Source organism: Pongo pygmaeus, chromosome 7, assembly GCF_028885625.2.
Source record: "Pongo pygmaeus isolate AG05252 chromosome 7, NHGRI_mPonPyg2-v2.0_pri, whole genome shotgun sequence".
NCBI lineage: Eukaryota > Metazoa > Chordata > Mammalia > Primates > Hominidae > Pongo > Pongo pygmaeus.
The window spans coordinates 19,508,105-19,533,843 of record NC_072380.2 but is presented as its reverse complement, the minus strand read 5'-3'; the positions used below and the strand labels follow the sequence as shown (position 1 = coordinate 19,533,843).

Genomic DNA, 25,739 nt, shown 5'->3' with positions numbered 1-25,739 from the left:
TCCTCCTCAGTCCCCCTTTCCCTGGCACCCAGTGGAAATAACCGTCCTCTCCTCTCAGCCTTTTAGCTCATTTTACCTGTGTTACTGTGGTTATTCCAGCCTGCATTATATTATGGCTCTTTAGTTGTCTGTCGCTTCCAAAAAACTATAAAGTTCCTGCAGTAGGGCGGGTGACCAGTTGTCCCAATTTGCTTGGGACTGAGAAATTTTCTAGGATACAGGATTTTCATTGCTAAAATCTGGAAAACCACAGGAAAACCTCTTTGATTGGTTCTACTACAAAGACCATACATGGTCATCCTTTGTAACTCTTCCTCCAATGAGGATAATTCATTGCACACAAAGGTGCCCAGTAGGTGTTTATTATTGAATCCACGATTCCCTAGACCACGTAATATGAGGTATAAATATAGGTATCCTTAACTGCAAGAAACACAATTTTCTCCCCCCCCTCTCTCTCCCCTACTCTGGCAAGATCTCTAACCTTCTCTGGCCCTCTCAGTCTTTCTAGGTATCCTCAGTGATAAATCACACATGTGCACATGTTAAGTTCAACCTCCACTGGCTGCACAAGCAGCAGTTGTATGAAGCAAACTCATGCTTCTGACAACAGCCAGAGGGGCTATCACTCCCTAATGGCATGGGGCTGCTGCTGCTACCGTACCCACCACCAGCATCTGTATCACACTAATACCATTACATTCCCCAAAAGTCCTGGCTTGAGCTCCCAATATCCTCATAGTTTTTTTTTTTGCTGTAAAGAAAGCCTTCACGTTTTTTGTAGCTCTGTCTCCCTAGGACTCACAGGTGAGTCCACATGAGCTGGTTGGAGAACAGGACCCACCCTAGGGGTGTGCATCACTTTGACAACCACACTGCCCCTCTGACAAGTCAGTTGTTATTACTGAGCTTGTTTCTCCCTCAAGACGGTGATCGAGAACCGAGGCGATTTTGTACACCCACCTCCCCCTGCTCTAGGACATCTGGCAAGATCTGGAGATCTGTTTGGTTGTCACATCTGGGATAGGTGGGTGCTCCAGGGATGCTGCCACACATCCTATGGTGCACATCACAGCGCCTCCCACAATAGTTAAACTGGGTCTAAACTGTTAGCAGTGCAGAGGTTGAAAAAGGCTTCCTTAGGATGAGTTATCACCCTAAGGGTACAACCCCTCCTCAAGTTAGGCCTCAGATCAGCCTGTCACCAGTCCATCATATCTGCCCATTGTATCTAGCTGGTTCCCATGAGAAACTCAGGTTGAACAATCCTTCCCCACAGCCCATTTATGTTTGGAGTTTTCTTGTGGCTTTTCCCTTTCACCTGGCCATATCAGCCCCCCAGCTTTGTAGTGGGGCCCTAGACAGTGAGTTCAAAACTGTCAGACTTAACAGGTGCATCCCTCATGCGGCTCAGGTGACCTGAGGAGCTGACTACCAGGCAGGTGCTTAGGAAACCTGGCTTTCATGCCTGGCTGCCTCCATAGCTCGGTCAGGTCACTGGAACTCCTTCCCTCACCTGTACACTAAGACTACGAACAATGGCCACATACCTCCCTCCACAGGGCAGGCGTGCAGATTAATAACAGAACTCAAAGACCATGAAGGGCTTTTGGCCTCTTGGGAAATAGAAATATAGGTGTCTAAGTGACTGTGATACATGTTTTGTGATAGGAAATACATCTTAATTAGCCTCTGTACTCTCCGTACTCTCTTGTTACAGTATCTGGGGGAAGAACTGGTTTATGGGGTTTTTTTTGTTGTTGTTTTAAGAAAAAACATCCTAAAAAGAGTCTTTGTGGAATAGAAACAGAATATTCAGGCCGGGCATGGTGGCTCACACCTTTAATCCCGGCACTTTGGGAGGCCAAGGCGAGTGGATCACCCGAGGTCAGGAGTTCGAGACCAGCCTGGCCAACATGGTGAAACCCTGTCTCCACTGAAAATACAAAAATTAGCTGGGCATGATGGCACACACCTGTGGTCCCAGCTACTCGGGGGGTTAGGGTGAGAGGATCACTTGAACCTGGGAGGTTGATGCTGTGGTGAGCCAAGATGGCACCATTGCCTGGGTGAGAGAGTGAGACCCTGTCTCAATGGATGAATGAATGAATGAATGAATGAATGAATGAATGAATTTTCAGGCTTCCAGGTTCAGGCAGAAGAATGACCCAGTGGGAATGGGGAGCTCATGCACAGAGACCATGGGAAAACGATGAGCTCCCTGGAGGGATCTTAGGAAGTTGCAGTTTCCTGAGATTCATGGCAAAGTCTTCGTAGGCAGTTTTACCGAGGTGTTTATAGAGAAGTGCTATCAGAGGCAAGTAAGTCAGCCAAAGGGACCCAGGTACCATGTGTCCAGGTATGAATAACAGTGCAAAGCCAGGAGTTTGAATACGCAACGAATACAGTTTTCCTCCTTTCTCATGCATTTTATTTATTTATTTATTTATTTATTTTGAGATGGAGTCTCGCTCTGTCACCCAGGCTGGAGTGCACCGGCACCATCTCAGCTCACTGTAACCTCTGGCTTCCAGGTTCGAGTGATTCTCCTCCCTCAGCCTCCCAAATAGCTGGTATTACAGGCCTGCACCACCAGGAATGACTAATTTTTGTATTTTTAATAGACACGGGGTTTCACCATTTTGGCCAGGGTGGTCTTGAACTCCTGACCTCAAGTGATCCTCCTGCCTTGGCCTCTCAAAGTGCTGAGATTATAGGCATGAGCCACCATGCCCAGCCTACTTTACTTTTTAAACTTTTGCCTCCAAACCAAAAACATATGGACACATTCACTCACACACACACTTTTTCTCACACACACACCTTTCCAGTGGATGGAGTTTGCTCAGAATTGTTTAGAGGAAACCAAAGATCATTCAGCCAGCCAGCAATGGTTTTTCATGGTATGAGACTCATATTCTTGTAAAGCACTTGTTAGTTATATTACAGATAGTTTCAGTTTTGCACAGTACATGGAGAACTCAAGGGCAGTCGTGTCTTACTCATTTCTTAAGATCCACTGGTAGAGTATCTGGTCCATGATATGTTGTCACCAAGTGTTTGTTGAATGAATGAAAGAAAAGAGTACGTGAATGAATGCAATGGAACCTTGGAGGTAGACCTCACAACAAATTCTACTTTGCCTTTTTTAAGATGCCTCACCTAGTCACAGAGAGTAAAGGTCCAATGCATCTGACTTATTGCTTAAAAACAGGAAGTTCTTTGAATGGATTTAAAAATACCAGAGAGGGAGACAGCAAAGATGTTATTAGAAAAATGAGAATGCTTTTTCTTCAGACTTAGCAGGTGACCCTCTTCTGATTCTAGGATGGATTTTTCCCACTGCATGCACAAATTTCAAGCAATTTTTATGGCACTTGGCCCTGTGTGTGTGCTTTTATTCTACCCCGGCAGAGGAAGTTAAGGCATTGTCTGGGAAGTTTGAGAAAGGGATCTTTTATGTACAGAGGATTTCATTGTTGATTGGTGATGATTCAGTCTGCAGGGACTATGGCTAAGTGGGAGCTCCTGGTTTCACAACATGTCGTTACATCCTAGGCCTCTGTTCCCTGTCCTTTGTCTGCTTTTAAACCTCTGCCATTGCTCTGGGTTCCTGAGGTAGCTCTTTCTTCCACCAGAAAGAGACAGAATTCTCAGAACCAAACCTGTGACCAGAGTGAGCCCTGAATGCGTCTTGCCTGGGTCAATATCATCTTCCCTATTTCTTCTATCTGGAATTCTCTTCTTTCTTACCTCTGCCTTTCTAAACCCTATCCCTTCTTCACTGACCCCAGCCATTCCACCCCACAGCATTTGCTGTACCTTCTCAATTCCATGTTCTTTATATCAATGCCATGAGATGTCTGATGGTTTTAATTGAGCCCATTTGATTTCCTAAGTAAGTGTTATGAGGGCAAGAACTGTGTCTTCCATTGCTGTGGATTTCTCCCAGCAACCCCAGGAAGGCAGTGATTTCTTTTAGGTGTCATCATTAAAAGCATTGAACAAACTGGCCTCTGTATTTAGGGCTCAGGGATGTTTAGAAATTATGATATGGATTATTGTTTGTGGGTTAGGGTAAGTAGCCAACACTGAGATGAAAGAAACCAAATGGAAGGACATGTAAAACATCAATATCACAAAACATCCTACCAGTAGAACCTTTCCATTAACTTGTTTCCAGAAACTCAGGTTAAAATTACACACATACAAGTATGCAGTTGGCCCACTGTATCCAAGGGTTCTACACCCTCCGATTTAAGCAATCAAGGACTGGAAATATTCTAAAAAACAAAACAGGAATGGTTGCGTCTGTACTGAATATGCACAAACTATTTTTTCCTTGTCATTATTCCTAGACTATACAGAACAAAAACACTTTACACAGCATTTACATTGTGTTGGGTGTTAAAAGTAATCTGGAAATGATTTAAAGTCTACAAGAGGATGTATGTAGGTTATATCCAAATACCACACCATGTTATATAAGACAGGGGGCCCCAACTCCTGGGCTACACACCAATACTGGTCTGTGGCCTGTTAGGAACTAGGCCACACAGCAGGAGGTGAGTAGCTGGTGAGTGAGCATTACCACCTGAGTGCCACCTCTTGTCAGATCAGCTGTAGCAATAGATTCTCATAGGAGCGTGAACCTTATTGTGAACTGCAGATGTAAGGTATCTAGGTTGTGTGCTCCTTATGAGACTCTAATGCTTGATGATCTGAGATGGAACAGTTTCATACTGAAACCATAAGCCCACCTCCACCCCCACCCCCACCCCCAGTGTGGAAAAATTGTCTTCCATGAAACTGGTCCCTGATGCCACAAAGTTTGGGGACTGCTGATATAAGGGGCATGAACATCTGGATTTTGGTATCTCCGGGAGGTTTCTGGAATGAGTCCCTCATGGATACTGATATGGTTTAGCTGTATCCCCACCCACATCGCAGCTTGAATTGTAATCCCCATGTGTCAAGGGCAGGGCCAGGTGGAGATCATTGAATCACGAGTGCAGTTTCTGTCATACTGTTCTTGTGGTAGTGAATAAGTCTCACAAGATCTGATGGTTTTATAAATGGGAGTCCCCCTGCACAAGCTCTCTTGCCTGCCACCATGTAAGATGTGCCTTTGATCCTCCTTTGCCTTCTGCTATGATTGTGAGACCTCCCCATCCATGTGGAACTGTGAGTCCATTAAACCTCTTTCCTTTATAAATGACCCAGTCTTGAGTATGTCTTTGTTAGCAGCATGAGAACAGACTAATACAGATACTGAGGGGAAACTGTACACATATGTACATAATATATGCATATATGTGTACATAAACTGATCTACGCACATGCATATATTTACGTATCTACACATACATACATTTACATGCACATATATACACATTTACACATACATACCTGCATTTACATACATACAGATATACATAAATGAACTAAACCCTCAGCAGAGGACCGTCCCAGATTAGCTAGTGCTTTCTCTTGAGAGGACAGGACATGGGCAAAACACAAATAGCTAATGTGGGAAAGCAGGTCAGGACCAGGCCAGAGCTAGATATCTGGCCCCAGGAGGGTATGGCCGAATGGTGGTTTTGTCAGAAAGCTGGAATGTGAGGTGCTTCGTGCCTGGGATCATTAGAGTCATGGAGAGAAGAAATGGGGACATGGTGAAGGTGATGATATCCGCTTGGAAAGGGTGAACTTCAGTGACTGTTCTGCCTTGCCATTTCCTCAGATAGTCATAACATTGGGTGCTTCCAAGGCACTCTAGAGTCCTAAACAAGAGAATGACTTTTGACCTTTGCTCATTTCAGTCTTTAAGACTCTGTGATTGGCCCACACAAGAAAAGAGAGTCATGGGCAAGGATTCTAGTCTCATCCTCTCTGGACGTTAGCTTTCTCATCTTTCGTACTTCATAGTCTTTTTATGGAATAAGAACAAGGGACCCATTTCCATGACACTGTCTGGACCCGGTGGGCTAGGCCTGTGGCAGATTGGACCTGAGGTGCCTTGCATCTGAGTTTTGATTTACTGCGTATTTAAATTTCCTTGTTGTCCCGATAAGATAAATACAAATACAGATAGTTGGAATGGCCAACCAGAAAGGTCCTGGATTCCCATCTCGGCTCTCCTGGAAGTTTACCTAGTTTCCTTCAAGACCCTTTTGCACTTTACGAAAAGGTATTTGTTTGTGCCGTGCCTGTCAGTGTGAAAACAGGCACTAGACATGCATGTGTTTTGTTTTCCAGGGAGATGTGCATTGAGCAGGATGGGAGAGTCCATCTCACTGTTGTTTACTTCGGGAAAGAAGAAATAAATGAAGTCAAAGGAATACTTGAAAACACTTCCAAGTGAGTACAATACAGAGCCGTCATAAGGAGTCCTGGTAACTGAGCTCAGAAGCACACATCCAAGGCTGAAACTTCTGCTTAGTTTTATTTTCCTTTACACTGTGGGTGAACTGGGATGGATTGATTGCTGGCTGTGTGCAGGGAAACATCTGCACTCCTCTTCCCCAGGAGACTACCCTGTCTGACACTGGTTTTCAATGTGCATGGGTGATGACTTTGACATTGGAGATAAACTGCGCACAGCAAGGGTGAGGGGAGTGTGGGCTTCTTTGAGCTTCCATATAACTGGATGTCATCATTTTTAGCACCATAGATGCGGGGACTTCTTTATGTTGCAGAGTAGGAATTAGGGAGAGCACAGCTGTACAGTGAGCTCCGTCTCAGCCACAACTTCAGAGGCTAAGAGTGAAGTCTATGCTCAGATCTCATCCACTTAGCAGACAGTCTCACCCTTTGGGCTTTCATTTGTTAAGTATTTTGAGACATTCAGGGGAAACCAGAAGTGGTGGCCAAGGCAGGATTCTTGATCAAACTTACTCAGTTGAATACAAATGATTTAACCAAAAACTTGAGACCTCCAGTTGTACATTTATACCTAGTTGATCAATTGCATGGGGAATAAATGTATTCAAAAGCAGCATAAATGGATTTTTTCCCTATAAAAATAAATGAATAAGTAATCCCCATAGCATCTTCTACCAGTAAGTAAGCCAGAATGGCACTGCACACTGGCCTGTAGTTTGCCCTGGAGGTTTGCAAGGGGGTGATTTGAGTAATCAGGTGGGTGGTTTCTGTGCAAGTGAAGCTTTGAGTATGGCCAGTGGTACTCAGGGGCAGACATAGTCTGAGTAGATCCATATGATTTAGATATAAACAGTGCCCTCTGTTTTGAGTTTCTGGTAAATGGTAATAGAATGATAGTCGAAGGGTAAGATTCTAAGACTGAGTGTACTTTTTATTTTTATGCTTTGTTACTAGTTTTGTATTAATGGGCCCAAGATCTGAATGCTAGTTATAATTATTCAAGCATTCTTAAGCAGGAAATCAGCAAACTATAGCTCCCTGGCCAAATTTTGTGTTGCACCTGTCTTTGTAAATAACGTTTTATTGGAATGCAGGCATACCCATTTGTTTACATATTTGTGGCTGCCTTTGTCTACAGCTGTGCAGCTGAGTAGTCACCACAAAGACTGTGAGACTCGCAAAGCCTAAACTGTTTACTGTCTGGCTCTTTACAGACAAATTGTGCCCATCCCTGCTCTAAAGCAATAATGAGTTGTTAAGAGTTTAAAACCAGCAACAACTTAAAGCTATGGCCTGTGTCTAAGATCAAATAGAATAAAATAATTGAATATCCTAAATGCAAGTGACATAGAAACTCCTCGACTCCAGTACATTACAAATGTTCTCACCTCTGCTTAGAAACGAAGAACATGAATGATATAAATTCATATCCTCTGCCCAGTGGGTAGGTTTTAACGTCTCTGTCAATGTCAATTCCTAGACGTAGGTTCTTTAAACTTTCCCGGATGATTCTAATGTGAAGCCACAATTGAGAACAATTGTACCAGAAGGTGGTAGTCCACTTGGGAGCTGTTCCCTTAACTGCAGCCAGCTGGCTGCCCCACCCCAAGAGATTTTTAAGCAGCTCCCCAGGTGACTCTGAAGTGCAGCTAGGCTTGACAGCCTCCTTCCTACTGGGTATGGCAGATTTCCAGCACATCAAAGAATGACCAGGCATTTGCTGAGGGTTATGCGTAACCACATTTACATGAGTCCCATGGATAAGTAGAAGGACAGTTTAGACCCCTTGTAGTGACTGGAATGCTTAAGGCTATACCTTTATCAATACATTCTTCTCCATATCAAATTACCTGGCAAGCTGAATTCTCAACCAGAAGGTAGCTTGGTGAGCAAAGAATGCATAGAATCTGAGTAAGAAAAGTAAAATCATTTGAGTGGTAGAGATGGTTTGCCTCAAGCTTTGGCAAACATCTAGTCATCAATCTACCCAGTTCACTTCATGCTAGAGACCAGTTTGGTTGGTGTTTAAAGTAGGCTACGTAAACTTTGGCAAAATTAACCTGAACTTCTTAAATTGTGTATGTATATACCTATACCTGGTATATGTATTAGTTTTATATGTATATACCTATACCTATACCTGGCTGACTAGTTGCATAGGGAATAAAATAAATAATTTTTTGGTGTTGATCTCCTCATTCTGTTAACCAGTGATATCTGTAGTGTTGATGTCACCGATGCTTTGGGCCATGTCCTGCCCTCTCTTATGGTGTTGCTGGTCAGGCCACCTCTCCTAGGAATGCCCAGACCTCTGCAGCCAGCCTGAGTTGATTTCACACTACCGTACCACACTCTACCTTCCAGATCAATCTTCCTACCTCCCTCACTGCCTTAGCCTGGTCCCCAGATGGGCTGTTGCTTCTAATCCTGTCTTTACGACTTACTGCTCCCTAGCCAAACTGGGAGCAGAATTTGATCTTTGTCTTCACTCCCATTATTCTCTTCTTTTGGGAGTTCCTTCCACCCTTCTTTTCGTTAACTCAAACCTCAACCCCCATCACTCCCCACCTAAGTTCCCACCTCTGGAGCTCTTTCTGACTCCCAGTCCTTTCCTCTCTGAATTCCAACTATACTCACTTTCTTGCACCTGTAAATCTGGCACTTGGTGCGTGATTTGATGATTTACATTTCTTCCCGTTGTCCTAAGTTTGCAACTAGATTATAACCTGCTCAATAAGTGGTACTGTGTCTCATGACTCCTTAATTCCAGCACTTAGCACAACACCATACAGAGAAAATGTTCAAGGTTTCTTCATCAAAAGAAAAATAATGCCAGCTACATAGTAAATTTGTGCACATAGTAATGTATTTTGTTTATTTTTGAGACAAGGTCTTGCTCTGTCACCCAGACTAGAGTGCAGTGGTGTGATCATACCTCACTGCAGCCTCCAACTCCTGGGCTCACGTGGTCTTCCCAACTTAGCCTCCTTAGTAGCTGGGACTACAAGCATGTGCCAGCATGCCTGGCTAATTTTTATATATATTTTTTGTAGAGCCAGTGTCTCCCTATGTTGCCCAGGCTGGTTTCAAACCCCTGGCCTTGCCTCATCCTCCCAAAGTTCTGGGATTATGGGTGTGATCCTCTACACCCAGCCTCCCATAGTAATCTGTATATAAGCTTATATTTAATAAGCTTTATTTAAACATTTTAAATTTAGCTTATTTTAAAGCTAAATTTTAAAATTATTTTTAAGGTGATAAAGCTGTTGTTCAGAGGCATCTTATTTCTGAATAATGTAACTTGCATAAATTATAGTATTTAATATTCATTACCTGATAAGATAGACAGTTTTGGGCCCTACTTCACAGATAAAGAAACTGAGGCTTAATGAGGTAGTTACTCAGGCTGTGATCCCTGCCAGATGGGAGAGCCAGAATCAGAGCCTCCTGTTAAGTTCTAGACTCACGGTGTTAGCATACCACCACCTGTTCACTCTAATATGCTCGCTCCTAAAACCCATAGTTGTTAGTTGAAAGTAGTAAGATTTATAGTCACACTAAATGAAATTTATGTTATTTGGAAATCAGTATTGTGATTAAGCTGTTTTAAATCCAGCTAAATGCATGTACTTTAATATATTTTTTAAAATCTTGTTTAGTAACCAGTATGCAATATTTTACACTCTGTCTCCCTGGTTTATTCTTAGTCAGTTGAGCTTTACATTTCAGTTGATCGCTATAGATCAGTGTTCTGCAAACAACAGTTTGTGATTTATTAGAGGGTTGTGAAATCAATTTTGTCGCTTATGTCCAATTTTTAAAAAGTGAAGTAGAATAGGATAGAAAATATCAGAGTGAATCACAAGTAGTAAGGATAAATATTCTTTCATGAAAGTTTAATTTCAATGTGTGTGTGTGTATGTGTGTGTGTGCTGCATCAGGACGTGTAATATATTCCTTTATAAGGATCATGGTCAAAATGTTTAAAAGCTGCTAACATAGACAGAAATACAAATAGGTTCTCAATATCTGATTCTTATTCTGTAGATTTTTCTAAGCTTCAGTTAATCTCAGATGAGCTCAGTGGTTCTTCAATATAAACATGCTTTGGAATAACCTGTGGTGCTTTTAAAAATGCAGATTCCTGGGACCCAGGCCTAGAAATCCTGAATCAATGGGCCTGAGATGAAGCCTAGGAATCGTCACTGAACTAGTTCCACATGTGATGCTGATGTGGGTGGTTCACGGATCATACTGTAAGAAATGCTGCTTTAGATACTTGCTTGGAGCTATGTAATGGGAATTTTTTTTTCTTTTTTTGAGACAGAGTCTCACTTTTTCACCAGGCTGAAGTGCAGTGGCACAAACTCGGCTCACTGCAACCTCCACCTCTTGGGTTCAAGCAATTCTCCTTCCTCAGCCTCCCAAGTAGCTGGAACTATAGGCACACACCACCGCACCCAGCTAATTTTTGTATTTTTAGTAGAGGTGGGGTTTCACCAAGTTGGCCAGGATGGTCTCGATCTCTTGACCTTGTGATCTGCCCACCTCGGCCTCCCAAAGTCTTGGGATTACAGGTGTGAGCCACCACGCCTGGCCAAAAAATTATTTTAATGTAACTGGTAGATGAATTGGCATTTACCACATAGTAAGTTGACATTTACTATATTGCAAGTTCATCTTTGCCCAGTAACAAGGACATCAAAGCATCCTTCAGAGGAATCATCTCTGAGATTGAGATGCTAGAAATGAGACACCGCCCTGCCAGAGAGTGTATGTGATGCTAGAAGAGGGTTGTTGTCGTTATCAGGGACCTACCTTGCAATGTTTGTGTCAGCATTTCACACCTCTTTGAAATGATTTGACAGATACCCCCAGGAAGATTTTTTCTGGGGGAAATGGTTTGTTCCAGGTTTTTTGTTTGTTCATTTTCAGATATTTGAGCAGCATTGTTGATTTGCTTTTTTTTTTTTTCTTAAACAAGGATTTTTAGATAAGCATCTCATTTGCTAAAATGAAATAAGCTGTACAGTAGATCCCTCCCAAGCAGATAATTAGTCTCAGACCCTGGGAAACAGGGGCAGGGAGTAACACCTTGCAGATGAAGGCAGTATCTCAGGCCTCTGACCATCTCACCTGGCATTTGCCAGAGTCTGTGCTAAGCGTGATTCTACTTGGTGTGCCAACACTTTGTGGAGATGTGCCTACATTCTGAATTGTTTACTGGGGATTTGAATATGCCATATAAGTTATAATACTGTAAAAATATTAATTTCGTGAGTATGATTATTGTATTTTTCTAATGAACCAGGAGAGTATCTTGCTTCTTGGGAGATACATGTCTTCAAGGGTGAAGTTGTCATGATGTCCGAAACTAACTCTCACATCTTTCAGAGAGAGAAAAAGCAAATATGGTAAAATGTTAACACACTTAGTGACTAGCCAGGGGTATGTGGGCACTTATTATACTATTCTTATAGCTTTTCTGAAGGTTTAGAATTTGTCCAAATAAAAATGTGGGGAAAATATATTATGAAAAACAATTAAATGATATCAGTACATGCAGTGGAATAGAATGCACTGTTTAAAAGAAGAAGAGTCGGCCGGGAGTGGTGGCTCACACCTGTAATCCCAGCACTTTGGGAGGCTGAGGCGGGTGGATCACGAGGTCAGGAGATCGAGACTATCCTGGCTAACACAGTGAAACCCTGTCTTTACCAAAAATACAAAAAATTAGCCAGGCGTGGTGGCAGGTGTCTGTAGTCCCAGCTACTCAGGAGGCTGAGGCAGGAGAATGGCGTGAATCCGGGAGGCAGAGCTTGCAGTGAGCAGAGATTGCGCCACTGAACTCCAGCCTGGGCAACAGAGCGAGACTCTGTCTCAAAAAAAAAAAAAAAAAAAAGTAGAGTCAGAGCAGTGAAAATGGAGTAAAGGCCTTTGCAAACACTCCTCTCCACAAAAGCAGTAAGAAAATTGGAAAAAAATAGAATCACTTTTCTCAGAACTCTAGAAATTAACCAAAGTTTGCAACAATCTGGAGAGCATTTATCCAAGAAACATGGATGAATTTTGATGTGAAAGGGAGCTTTCTGGAGGTTTAACTTGCCGTATTCCCATCCCCAACTCCAGCTCTCTGGTAACCTGGAAATCCAACAGCCCACAAGCACAGTGATCACCACAACCTGGCAGCCAATGGTGGAACAAAATAGGGTTAGAGATCCTTTAAAGCAGGGGTGTCCAATCTTTTGGCTTCTCTGGGCCACATTGAAAGAAGAAGAATTGTATTGGGTCACACATAAAATATACTAATATTGATACCTGAAGAGCTAAAAATAAAATCTCATAATGTTTAAAGAAAGTTTATGAAGTTGTGTTGGGCTGCATTCAAAGCTTTCCTGGGCCACATGGGTTGGACAAGCTTGCTTTAAAGCATTACAACCAGAGAGTTGTCACTATTTGAACTGTCTGGAGGTTCCTTGGAAGACACCACTCACAAGGTTGTCTTTATTTGACCTGACTCAGAGCTCTCCCAATGCAGAAAGTATTTTCTTCAGGGAGAGCATTTGTCTGAAACAATTATAGGAAGTGTTTAACTTTGTGGCTGCCTGAGGCAGTGGTTAAGAGTTGGGGCAAAAAATAGACTAATCAGAAAGCTTAAAAGGAAAATCTGGGAGATTAGATATTCATAGGGCCTTTGAAAATCTCCAGGACATTCCTGAAAACCTAAGGACCATGTACCTCCCTAGGGCTATGCTCCTACTTAAAACCCAAGTATGTCCTAAGCTCCCACTTGTGGCTGAGCTTCAGGCTCTGTGGAAGCAAGAAGTAAAGGATAAATAAGTCATTGATTGCCTGGCTGGGTGTTGAAGATGTATCCCAATATGCAAACAGAATCCCTCAGCAAAATCAGAGAGACTTACTGGTTCCAGTCATTTAAGGAAATTGTTGTCCACTCATTAGCTGACCATTAAGTGGTCACACAACAAAGAATTGAGACTTTACAGAATTCGTTCAGAAAAGTCACTAAACAAACAACAAAAATCCTGGGAGAAGGAGGAGATTCTAATTTCTAGCCTTACCATAATACATTTTTTTAAATGTTCAATTTTAGCAAAAATTATGAGGCATGTGAACAAACTAAGGCTCATGCATGAGAAAAAAAAATCGATCATTAGAACTTGTCCTTGAAGAAGCTTAGATGTTTGACTTAATAGACAAAAATTTGTAATCAGTTATATTAAGTATGTTCACAAAAGTAAAAAAAAAACACATTTAAAGAACTGAAGTATATGAAAAACATGTTATACTAAATACAGAATATCAACAAGGAAGTAGAAACTATTTAAAAGAACCAAATAGAAATTGTAGTGTTGAAAACTACAATAACAAAAATGAAAAATTAATAAGGCAGAGGAGGCTTAACAGCAGGTTTGAAGAAGCAGAAGAAATAATTGGCAAACTTCAAGATAAGCCAACTGCAATGACTCAGTCTCAGAAGAAACAGAAAAAAGAATGAAGAAAATGAACAAACCTGAGATTCATGGGATACCATCAAGCGTGCAAACATATGAATAATGGGAGTCAAGAAGGGGATAGAGAAGGGCACCTAAAAATATTTGAAGAAATAATGGCTAAAAATTTCTCAAATTTGATGGAAAACATTAATCTACATGTCTAATAATCTTAACTCCAAATAGAATAAATTCATAGAAATCCACATTAAACTTATAATCACATTTTTGAAATTCAAAGAGAAAGACAAGCAACTCATCCAGTACAGTGGATCCTTGATAAGATTAATAGCTGAATTCTCATCAGAAACAATGGAGGCCAGAAAGTGGGATAACATATTCAAAGTGAGAAAAAGACTTCAACTAATAATTCTATTATCAGCAAAACCATTCCGTACAAATGAAGGCAAAATTAGGACATTCCCAGATAAACAAATGAAGAGACTTCATCACTAATAAACATGCCCTATATGAAATACTAAGAGGAGTCCTTGGGGCGGACATGAAAGGACACTAGACAAATCCACATGAAGACATAAAGATTGCCAGTGAAGTAACTACATAGGCAAATATAAAAGACAGTATAAATGTATTTTTGTTTCTGACTCTTTTTTTGTGCTGATTTAAAAGACAGCTTCATACAAAAAAATTATAAATCTGTGTTGATGGGCACACAGTGCACAAAGATGTAATATTAATACAGTAACAGCACAGGAATGGAGAGGGAACAGAGGAATAGAAAATCTGACTAGACTTATAACAAGCAAATGGATTGATTTAATTAAAAAAAAAAAAAAACTCTCCACAGAGAAAAGCCCAGGCTTCACTGCTGATTTCTACCAAGTGTTTAAAGAATTAACATTAACACTAGTGTGTCAAAAACCCTTCCAAAAAAATTGGAAGAGGAGAGAACACTTTCCAACTTATTCTTTGAGGCCAGCATTACCCTGATAACCTAACCAGACAAAGACAGAACAAGGAAAGAAAACTATAGACCAGTATCCCTATGAATATAAATGCGAAACCCTCAACAAAACACTAGCAAACTGAATCCAACAACATAAAAAAAGGCATTATATGCTATTACTAAGTGTGATTTTTTTTCAGGAATGCAAGTTTGGCTCAATATACAACAATCAATGAAATATGCCATATTAATAGACTCAAGGACAAAAATCACATGGCCATCTCAATATGCATAGGAAAAGCATTTGTTAAAAATCTAACATCCTATTATGATAAAAATCCTCAAACTAGGACTAGAAGAGAACTTCTTTAACTTAATAAAGGACACATACAAAAAACCATCTATGAAAAATGTCATACTTAATGGTGAAATACTGAATGTTCTCCCCATAAGATCAAGACCAAGACAAAGGTGTCTGCTTTCACTGTTCAATATTGTACTGGGTGTTCTAGCCAGGATAATTGGACAAGGAAAAGAAATAACAGTCATCCAGATTGGAAAGGAAAAAGTAAATGCTATTCACAGATGATATAATCTTCTTTATAGAAAATTACAAGGAATCCACAAAACTATTAGAGCTAATGAGAAATTCAGTAAAGTTGTGAGGTACAAGATGAATATACAAAGGTTAATTGTATTTCTATACATGAGCAATAAACAATCTGAAAATGAGATTAAGAAAACAATTTTCATAGTAATATAAAAAAGGTTTAAAAACATAGAAATGAACATAATAAAAAAGTGAAAGAATTTTATGCTGAAAACTACAACACAACTTTGAAAGGAATTAAAGAAGGCCTAAATAAATGGAAAGATCCCATGTTCATTAATATTCTTCAAATGACAGTACTCAGTCAATTGATCTATAGTTTCAGTACAATCCCTATTAAAATCCAAGATTACTTTCTTGTAGAAATGGACAAGCTGATTCTAAAATTCACATGGAAATGCAAGGGCCCAAAATAGCCAGAACAGTCTTAAGAGACTAAAACTGGAGGACTCATAGTCTCAATTTCAAAACTTAATATAAAATTATAGTAGTTAAGACTTTGCTACTAGTATAAAAATATACGTATAGATCAATGGATGGAAAGCAGAGTTCAGAAATAAACCTATACATTTGTGGTCATTTGATTTTTAACAAGGGTGCCAGACCATCATATGGGGGAAAGAATCATCTTTTTAAGAACGGTTCTGGGATGACTGGATATTCATGTGCAGAGAATGAAAGTTGCTTTCTGTAGTTGATAGGTATACATCCACTATATACACAAAACTTGAAGTCAAAATAGATCAAAGACTTAAATGTAAGAGCTATACTTATCAAAGTTTTAAGAGAAAACACAGGTATAAGTCTTCATGACCTTGGATTAGGCACTGATTTCTTAGATGTGACTTTTAAACCCTAGCAACTAGAGAATAAGCAGATAAATTGAACTTTATCAAAATTAAAAACTTTGGTGCTACCATAAAAGTGAAAAGACAGCTTATATAATGGGATAAAATATTTGCAAATCTTAATCTGATAAGGGTCTATATTCAATAACTAGAGAGAGAATTTAACAGTAAAAAGACAAATAACTCAATTTAAAAATGAACAAAAGACTTGGATGTACATTTCTCCAAAGATAATACATAAGTGGCCAATAAGCACAGGACAAGATGGTCAACATCATTAGTCACTAGAAAAATGCAAATCAAACCTACAATGCAAACCACACCCACCAGGATGGCTGTAATCCACAAGTCAATCACAAGTGTCTCTGAGGAGGCAGAGAAATTGGAACTCTTGTCTATTGCTCTTGGGAATGAAAAATGGTACAGCCACTGTGGAAAACAGTGTGGCAGTTCCTTACATGGTTAAACATAGTATTATTATCTGGCTCAGCAGTTCTGGTCCCGGGTATTATATACCCAAAAGAACAGAAAATAAGTATTGAAACAAATAACTGTACATGAATGTTCATAGCTGCATTATTCACAATATCCAAAAGGTAGAAACAACTCAAATATCCATCCGCTGATGAATGAAAAGCAAAATATAACATAGCCTTACAATGGAATATTATTCAGGCATAAAGAGAATGAAGTACTAATATATGCTACAATGGGATGAACCTCAAAAACATTGTGATAAATGAAAGTAGCCAGATGTAAAAGGTCAATAATGGCCAGGTGCAGTGGCTCACGCCTGTTATCCCAGCCTTTTGGGAGGCTGAGGCAGGCAGATCACCTGAGGTCAGGAGTTTGAGACCAGCCTGGCCAACATGGCGAAACCCCATATCTACTAAAAATATAAAAATTAGCCGGGCATGGTGGCTCACACCTGTAATCCCAGGTACTGGGGAGGCTGAGGCAGGAGAATCGCTTGAAACCAGGAGGTGGAGGTTGTGGTGAGCCAAGATTGTACCACTGTACTCCAGCCTGGGTGACAGAGTAGGACTCTGTCTCAAAAGAAAAACAACAACAACAACAAAAAAGGTTGATAATGTATAATCTCATTTATAGGAAACATTCTTTATATATAAATTCATGAAGACAGAAAGTACATTAACAGTTGCCAGGGGCTAGGGATATGAGGGGATTAGATGTGACTGTTTCATGGGTATAGGATTTCCTTTTGGGGTGATGAAAACATTTTGTAACTAGAAAGAGGTGACGATTTACAACATTGTGAATGTACTAAATGACACTGATTTATACACTTTAAAATTTTATGTTGTGTGAATTTTAACTCAATAAGAAGTATACATATAAATACACAGCATGCACACACACACACACACACACACATACACACACAGAGACACACACACACACACATCGTGTCTTATGTGAGAAGGGTGTTTTGTCCTAATCAATGTCTTAAACACCTTGTGTCCTCTGCAGAGCCAGGTATACTTTTCGTCTGTGGAACCAAATTGAACGTGCTGCTGTATAGTAGTTTATTTAAGACATAAAAGAAGCATCGTACTTAATGATGTAAAAGCTCAGTATCCACTATTTGCCAGTCCTTATGTAGGGCAGCTTACCCAGGCTTTTTGAGGAAAGTCTCTGATATGGTTTGGCTGTGTTCCCACCCAAGTCTCATCTTGAACTGTAGCTCCCATAATTCCTACATGTTGTGGGAGGGACCTGGTGAGAGAGAATTTAATCATGGGGGCATTTTCCCCCACACTCTTCTCATGGTAGTGAATAAGTCTCATGAGATCTGATGGTTTTACAAGGGGAGACCTCTTTTGCTTGGTTCTCATTATCTCTCACCTGCCGCCATGTAAGATGTGACTTTGCTCCTCTTCTGCCTTCCGCCGTGATTGTGAGGCCTCCCTAGCCACATGGATCTGTGAGGCAATTAAACTTCTTTCCTTCAGAAATTACCCAGTCTTGGATATGTCTTTATTAGCAGTGTGAAAACAGACTAATACAGACTCCGATGCTGGTTTACATTTGGATATTGTGTGGGAAACGGAGGGATGCATGCCTCAGGGTGCAGGGCAAGACAGGAGCTGGGAATTACCCATCCAGACTTTACAGAGCAAGGAGAAATGGCACATGCAGTGAGCTAAGTCTGAGGATAGAGGCCACCTGCAGGGGATCCAGAGGAGAAGGAGGAAGGATTGTGTCCTCCTAAGGTAGCAACCTTGAGCCTCTGCCCAGGTTCTTTATGTGTCTTATCCTACACCTACGATGAGACTGCTTTCCTCACCTGGGGCACGGGAGATTCGCTGATTAGGAAGGAGGCTTCCCTTCCTCACTTGCCTTGCACACAGTCACTCACACTTCCCTGTGGCAAAGGTGCATGAGGGCTTGGCATGGTGTTCAGATTGCCACCCCCTAATTTTCTTTCTTTTTTTTTTTTTAAATGGAGTCTTGCTGTGTTGCCCAGGCTGGAGTGCAGTGGCGCGATCTCGGCTAACGGCAAGCTTCGCCCACTGGGTTCACGCCATTCCTTTGCCTCAGCCTCCCAAGTAGCTGGGACTACAGGTGCCCGCCACCACGCCCGGCTAATTTTTTGGATTTTTAGTAAAGACAGGGTTTCACCATGTTAGCCAGGATGGTCTCGATCTCCTGACCTCGTGATCTGCCCGCCTTGGCCTCCCCAAAGTGCTGGGATTACAGGCATGAGCCACCACACCTGGCCGTTAGCCCCTAATTTTCTAAGGAAACTCCATGCTGGAGGCGTCATGTCAGATGTTTGAATCTCACCATTTTTCTGTGCATCTGCAAATTTGTTTGGTACCTCCTAAAGCTGGCTTTGATTTCGCAATTTAAAACACAAGCAAACAAAACAAAACAAAATTGTATGCAAAATTGTGAGCAAGAAAAGACAATCTGAGGATGCAGCTTGGAAGACGGTGAATTCTAATCAGCTGATGCCTGCATTGTGACCATTCTGAGATTCAGAAACGTTCATTTGCTCTTCTTAATGAACTGTGCCTCTTGCTCACATGAACTTTTAGAACCGATGGAAAGGCAAAAATGAAGTTCCTAAAGAAACTTGCTAAAACAGGCTTAAAGAAGCTCAGAATCTAGGCAATTCTAAATTAATTATTTAAAGTGCCTACTATGAAAAATTGGATGATAACATGTTCAGCTTTAAATTCTTCACTGCATTCCAATATCTTCAAGAAGTAGAACTCATAAGTGATTTCAGTACTTAGAGCTGTGAGATTTAAAATCACACATTGGATATAATACTAGTTTTCTATGTAAATTTTTAAAGATTTTTTAAAGTGAAAGGCTATTGTGAGAAGCGTTACATTAAGAGACTATCCTTGCAGTTGTGGGGAAAAAGTCTATATTAGAGTAAATCATATTAGACAGGAAGATCTATCGTTTTTAATCCAGTAATTCTGGGATATGCAAGTCAATTAGGGAAATTAAATCTCCGGTAGAAACAGTAGCTTTGTCAGGTCATTATAACCTCTATAAAAATGACTCTGTGTTAACTTAGAGGAGTCTCCATGCACCAGATTTATTATATAAAAACGGGAATTGAGTGGGAAATGGAAGAGTTTTGTCAGTTGATAATACAATTCAAGAAAAGAAGAAGAAATAATTATGAGCAAATCATGTGATGTTAGTGGAACTGCACGTTGTTTCATAACAGGAAATTATGTAATATAAAATGTAGTGCCCCCATCCTACCATAATAAATGCACATTTCTTTGCCATTGTTTAGGCAACACTAAACATTATATTTCTTTGTATGAGTAACTTCAACAGTTTGAACCATATTGCAATGTATTTTTCTCATCTCTTTTCTGTTATTTACATATTTTTCATCTTCTTAAAAGCTTGGGTTTGTGCCTGTCCTTCCGAATCCATTGGTCACAGCCTCTTTCTGATGTTGGAGGTGGGTGTATATACACAAGGGAGGGGTTTCTCTGGTGCCCATCTGAGTGGGCTGAGCTTTCTTTGGCAGGGAGGCATCTCCATGCAGCACCCCGCTCAGGACAGATCTGAAATGTGCCTGTGTTTTCCATTTGTTCAGCTCTTGATTCTTCCAGTGGATATTGGTCACCGTGTGTGTGCCGTTTACTGCACAGTGCTGGATAATCTCTGAAGGTAGAAAAAAAGTAAGGCAATTGCTGTCCTTGAAGCGTGTGGAGTCTGCTAGAGCAACTAATACAGATCTGTGCAAGCAAAGGCACTTGAAGGCACCAGGACACAGAGGGACAGAGGCAGGGCTGGGTCAAATGTTGGGAGCTCAGAGTGTGCACTATGAGTTTGTGGCGAGGCACAGGAGGGGTGGTGTTGCTTGACATGGGCCTTAAAGACTGAGTGATGTTCGCAGGAGTAGATGCAGAGCGCGCATTTGGGGGAAGAGAACAGTGAGAAGATAGGACGCCCCAGCCATGCCCACACCTTGGTGAGTTGTCTGTTATGTAAACCAAAAAGGGACTGAGGGAAGGCTCAGTCTATCCGAGTTTTATTTAGCCAAGGTTGAGGATGCGCCTAGGAAAATCACAAACCACAGGAGCATCTGCAACCTCTGCTTTTTCCAAAGGGGGCTTTGTCCACTTGGGTATTTAAAGGGGAAAGGGCTAGGAGGAGGAGGAACAAAGGGATGGAGAGCAGGCAGTGAGGTAGATGCTTCCACTCTTGTGAGGCTCTGATCAGCCTCAGTAATTCTCTGTTTTACATGTGAAAAGAGGGAACAGAGGAAAAAATCGATTCTGCATTGCCTCATGCTCAGTAAATCTACATTTTACATCCGAAAAAACGAACACATGTAAAAGGAGGGAGTCACGAAAATGAGACTGTGACACGGGGTTGTGAAGTTACAGCTACTGTCAGTGAACAGCAGGAAAATGGTTTTTTGGTTTGTTTGTGTTTTTGAGATGGAATGTAGCTCTGTTGCCCAAGTTAGAGCGCAATGGCACGATCTCGGCTCACAGCAACCTCCATTTCCCAGATTCAAGCGATTATCCTGCCTCAGCCTCCCAAGTAGTGAGGATTACAGGCGCCCACCACCACGCCTGGCTAATTCTGTATTTTTAATAGAAACGGGGTTTCACCATGTTGGTCAGGCCAGTCTCAAACTCCTGACCTCAAGTGATCTGCCCGTCTCGGCCTCCCAAAGTGCTAGAATTACAAGCATGAGCCACTGCACCTGGCCAGGAGAAAAGTCTTGGTGACTCAGTTTTCAAGCTTAATTCTCCTTTTGGCATGGTGAGTTTGGGGTCCTAAGATTCTATTTTTCTTTCACAATCGTAATCATCTACTCCTGGCTGGTTACTTGGAAGGGGGGAAGCAGGACAGAGGATAAAGCAGCATGCCTGCCTGGGAACCACTATAGTCTGCATTTGGGGGCTGTAGCCTCATGGCCATGGTGTGGACCTTCCCAAACCACACCATCACACTGTGTGGGGCACATCAGTGATTTGAGTTGAAATGAGTCATTGTGTTTGAATGGTTCTGCTGCCTTTCAATCCACTGTTGAGCAGGGGGCACTCTAGTCTAGTGATGGAGTCCCTGCTCAATGAGCACTGCTTCAAAATGAGGATATGGGGCATTGATAAAGGGTCTGACTACTTGAAGAAGCCAATTCCTCCTCATCTTGTCATATCCTGTTCTGGAGCCCACATGGCCGGTACTGATAAGTTTCAGATGAGGAGGCTGCCCCACTTCTAGGCCCAGGAGGTTTGGCAAAGACAGGAAGTTGTCTTGATTTTTTTCATGGTTTTTCCAGTTCAGTCCTCTTTCTTGGCAGAGGGTGCTTGGTAATTATCAGAGGCTCTTCCTGATGGCAAGAGAGGAGATGGAGGGGTTCTTTCAGATCACTGGTTTATTGGAAAAAAGCTTTGGGTTGAGGAAGCACGAAGGAAAATTGTACCATTATTCATCCTCAGACGGACCCCTAGCTGAGTATAATGACCTGGCAGCCACCCTGGGAAACACTGTGCATGCGATAGCATTGCGAAACGCTGGCCCCGGGGCACCCTATGTTGCAGTATCTGTCTTTGATTCCTGCCCCATGGATGACAGAGTTAGCACTCTGGGCCTTCTCCAGTGTCTGTGACTGCCTGATGGTGTTTCCCAAGCCAGCAGTGACTCTGTCCCCACCCTGCCTTCTGTACACACTCATGTTCAGCTCTCTCATCAGGACCTGGTGAGTGGTCAGGGCTTCAGAGCATCTCTAACATGGACCCATACTGCCAAGCCCAGCAATGTTGCCTTCTGGCCAGTATTGATCAGGGTGGATGAAAGCCCCAGGCAAAGCTAGATCAGGGCAGCGTCCTGCGTGGGGCAGGGAGAACAGGCAAGCAGAGGTGTCTGCTGCTGTGTGTGTGTACGCCGGCCCCCGTATGCTCCACATGGAAACAGTGCGTGGACAGAGCTGGGTGCCACTTCCCAGGGCTTTCTGTGCACCCTGTGGACACACAAAGTGAATTTGAAATGCATATTCAGATTGGGTAGTGCCATGGATATAACATGCATTGTCTTATCCTTGTAGAAAGGTTGCGTGAAGAGAAAGGAAGCAAATTGCCTTTTGCATTAGGCCATATAACATGTTCCCCAGCATCCATTTGCCTGCATTTTCTTTCTCTAGAAGCAACACATCATGGAAGCATAGGGATTTACATTTTAAGGCTTAAAAAAAGTTCTTCCAAATTAAGGTCATGTCAAACACTAGGTACCTTGAGTTCTTCCCACCCCTTTTCCCATGACTATGACGGGAAGCCCATCCTATACCCAGTCCTCTGTTGCAGCAGAGGAGAGAACAGCATTTATTAGCAACAGCTCAAGCCAGGGTTAGGGGATTGATGCACCGAATAAACTAGATTAACTTGTGCATTGGGTAAGCATGCACACCACCAAATTACCACTCTCCCCTCTAAATTTGTAGCACTAACTGTCTCTACCGTTCACTCGGCATTTAATCAGTCACTCATAGACTTGTCATTTCTTTCATGCTGTTTCCTCAGTTTCTAACACTGTCTTGTATTCTTATTTAATTACTCAACGTGATTTAACTTTTGTAAATATTTGGCCTGTCTATACAAATGGACTGTAGGCTGTTCAAGGGGGATATTCTTGATGTCACAGCTCATTTAATGCAGCCTATTAAGAGCCTATATTCTTCTTCCCTTGGCAAAAGTCACTTGCTGTTGTTCAGGTATTTTTGTAGTTGAACTCTCCTATAGTAGATCCTGGAAACCCTCCTGGAGAAGGTACCTGAATTATGAGTCAGGTACAATCTGAGTGAGGAAGGACTTGCTCATACATTGTGTTTGTGCTCTGAAATCTAGAAGATATCCCTGTATAATGGGGAGGAAGAGGTCCCAAAAGATAGGAACCTTGAAACAACAAAGAAAGAGAATGGCTACTGGCTATATATATTAAATACACAGAAAGTTAAACCAAGATGGACTTCAGGATCAGATGCCTTTAGATGAACAGGTAAAAATCCAGGCATCTCCCATGGGTAAAACTTTCCTGGAAACTGACCAAACCAGGAAGGGAAACATGGGTTGACCTGACTTACAGGAGCTGGGGCTGCAGACACCTCTAAGAGACATGAAGGTGCTCGCAGTGACCTCACGCCGTCTGAATGTCTTTGGAGACGGGAGGATAGTGCTGTCCTTGACTAGTGCCATACCTAATACTGAAAATGTTTTGGAGCATAACTTCAATGCAACACACAGAAAATGTGCAATGGGGGCACCCACCCAGAGAAAAGACTCAAGACAAAGTTCTGAAAGAGGAGGAGAATCCCTGCAAATGTAGAGTGGTGCTGAAGTGAATGCAGGATCATAGGAAAATAGGGTCTTGCCCAGGTGTGGTATCTCATGCCTGTAATCCTAGCACTTTGGGAGGCCAAGGCAGTAGTACCGCATGAAGCCAAGAGTTGGACAACAAAGTGAGACTCTGTCTCTATAAAAAATTTTAAAGAATTAGTTGGGCATGGTGGCATGCACTTGTAGTCCCAGCTACTTGGGACTTGGCTGAGAGAGGAGGATCGCTTGAGCCCAGGAGTTTGAGGCTGTAGTGAGCTATGATCATGCCACTGCACTCCAGCCTGGGTGACAGAGCAAGACCCTGTCTCTAAAAGAAAAAGTGTATTATATACAAGTATATATAACGTACATATGTAAAGTAAGTTTTTTTAACCAAAGAAAAATAGCGTCTTAGTGTGTAAAGGGGAGTTTGAGCTCTGTAACCACTGGATTTTGTACCTGGAAACAGAGATAAAAGGGGTAGAGTGACTTGCCTCAAATCCATCAGAGGCACAGCTAGGTTTAGAATGATTCATACCTTCATGCACTCATTGAAAAACATCTGTTGAACACCTACGGGGCCCCAGGCACAGTTCTAGCCCTGGATCCGGGTTTCCAGACTCCTAGACCGGTGCTCTACCCATCATGAGGCCTCCTAACCTGATCCAAATCTGAAAGGCATGTTTGGCATCAAACTCTGACATGGGCTCACTGATCCCTAAGATAAAACACCAAGCTCACTCCCGGATCCAAAAGAAGATGAGTCAAGGAGAGAGTCGCAGAACTAGTTTTACTGATTCAATTCCAGATACAAATACAACTTAGCATTTTAAAAGTTTATGACTCTATATTTGTGTTGGCCTTTACCCAAGATAGGCACTTGGAATGCAAACTTTACAAACTGGAAATGAGTTTCTGTACCTTTTGGAAAGGAAGAGTAGAGAGAAGTTGGGGCATGGGGATAGGCCAGGTAGCTGGCAGGACGGGGAGTGTGAGAGGAAAGGAAGCCATTAGGAAAAGAAGGGAGTCATTGACAGGAAAAGGGATTTGCTAGGCTGAAAGAAGACCGAAGGTGGTTCTCTAATATTATCTGGTAGAAGACAATACCCGTCCCACTGGGCATGGAATGAATTCGTGGAACGTTAGCTTAAGACGGGCCCCATTTCAGAAGGTTCTGCTGTCCCTGGGAAAGAACAACAAATGCAGGAAACATCCTGGCTTCACTGCCTGGGGCCTAGGAATCCTTGCCCAGCTAATCACAGCAATAGCTGATGCTTACAGAGTGCTGTATACTCTTGGCACTGTTTATCTCACTAATAACCCTGTGGGATAGTGAAGGAAGGTGTTACTACACCTATTTAGCAGATGAGGCAACTGAGGTTCAGGAAGATTCATGGGCTGGCCTAGATCACCGAGCTATCTGTAGGAGAGCCAGGCCTGAGACAGTCCTCTTCTTCTAACTGCAAGTTGGTCATTTTTCCTGCCATGCTGTGCTGCTTTATCTGAGGATGCGGAAGGAATCCAGGTTTAAATCTGTTTGGGGGAAAGATTCACATCAGGAACATTTTGCCTGGCTCTGGGATTTGAATGCAGATGAAAAGATGCTAAGTGGGGCCATTGCAATGTGATCTTATTTCCTTGGCTCAGTGGCCT

At 41.9% G+C, this 25,739-nt stretch overlaps 1 protein-coding gene across 19 annotated transcripts in view; it reads left to right on the top strand.

Moving 5' to 3' along the window:
- Positions 1 to 25,739, top strand: part of CSGALNACT1 (chondroitin sulfate N-acetylgalactosaminyltransferase 1) — a 357,330-nt gene that overhangs the window by 315,053 nt on the left and 16,538 nt on the right. For all 19 annotated transcript variants that reach the window (XM_054498996.2, XM_063668565.1, XM_063668560.1 and 16 more), the window contains one exon: positions 6,259 to 6,360. In XM_054498996.2, coding sequence (XP_054354971.1) covers positions 6,259 to 6,360 — 102 coding nt within the window. The remainder of the gene's footprint in view (positions 1 to 6,258; positions 6,361 to 25,739) is intronic.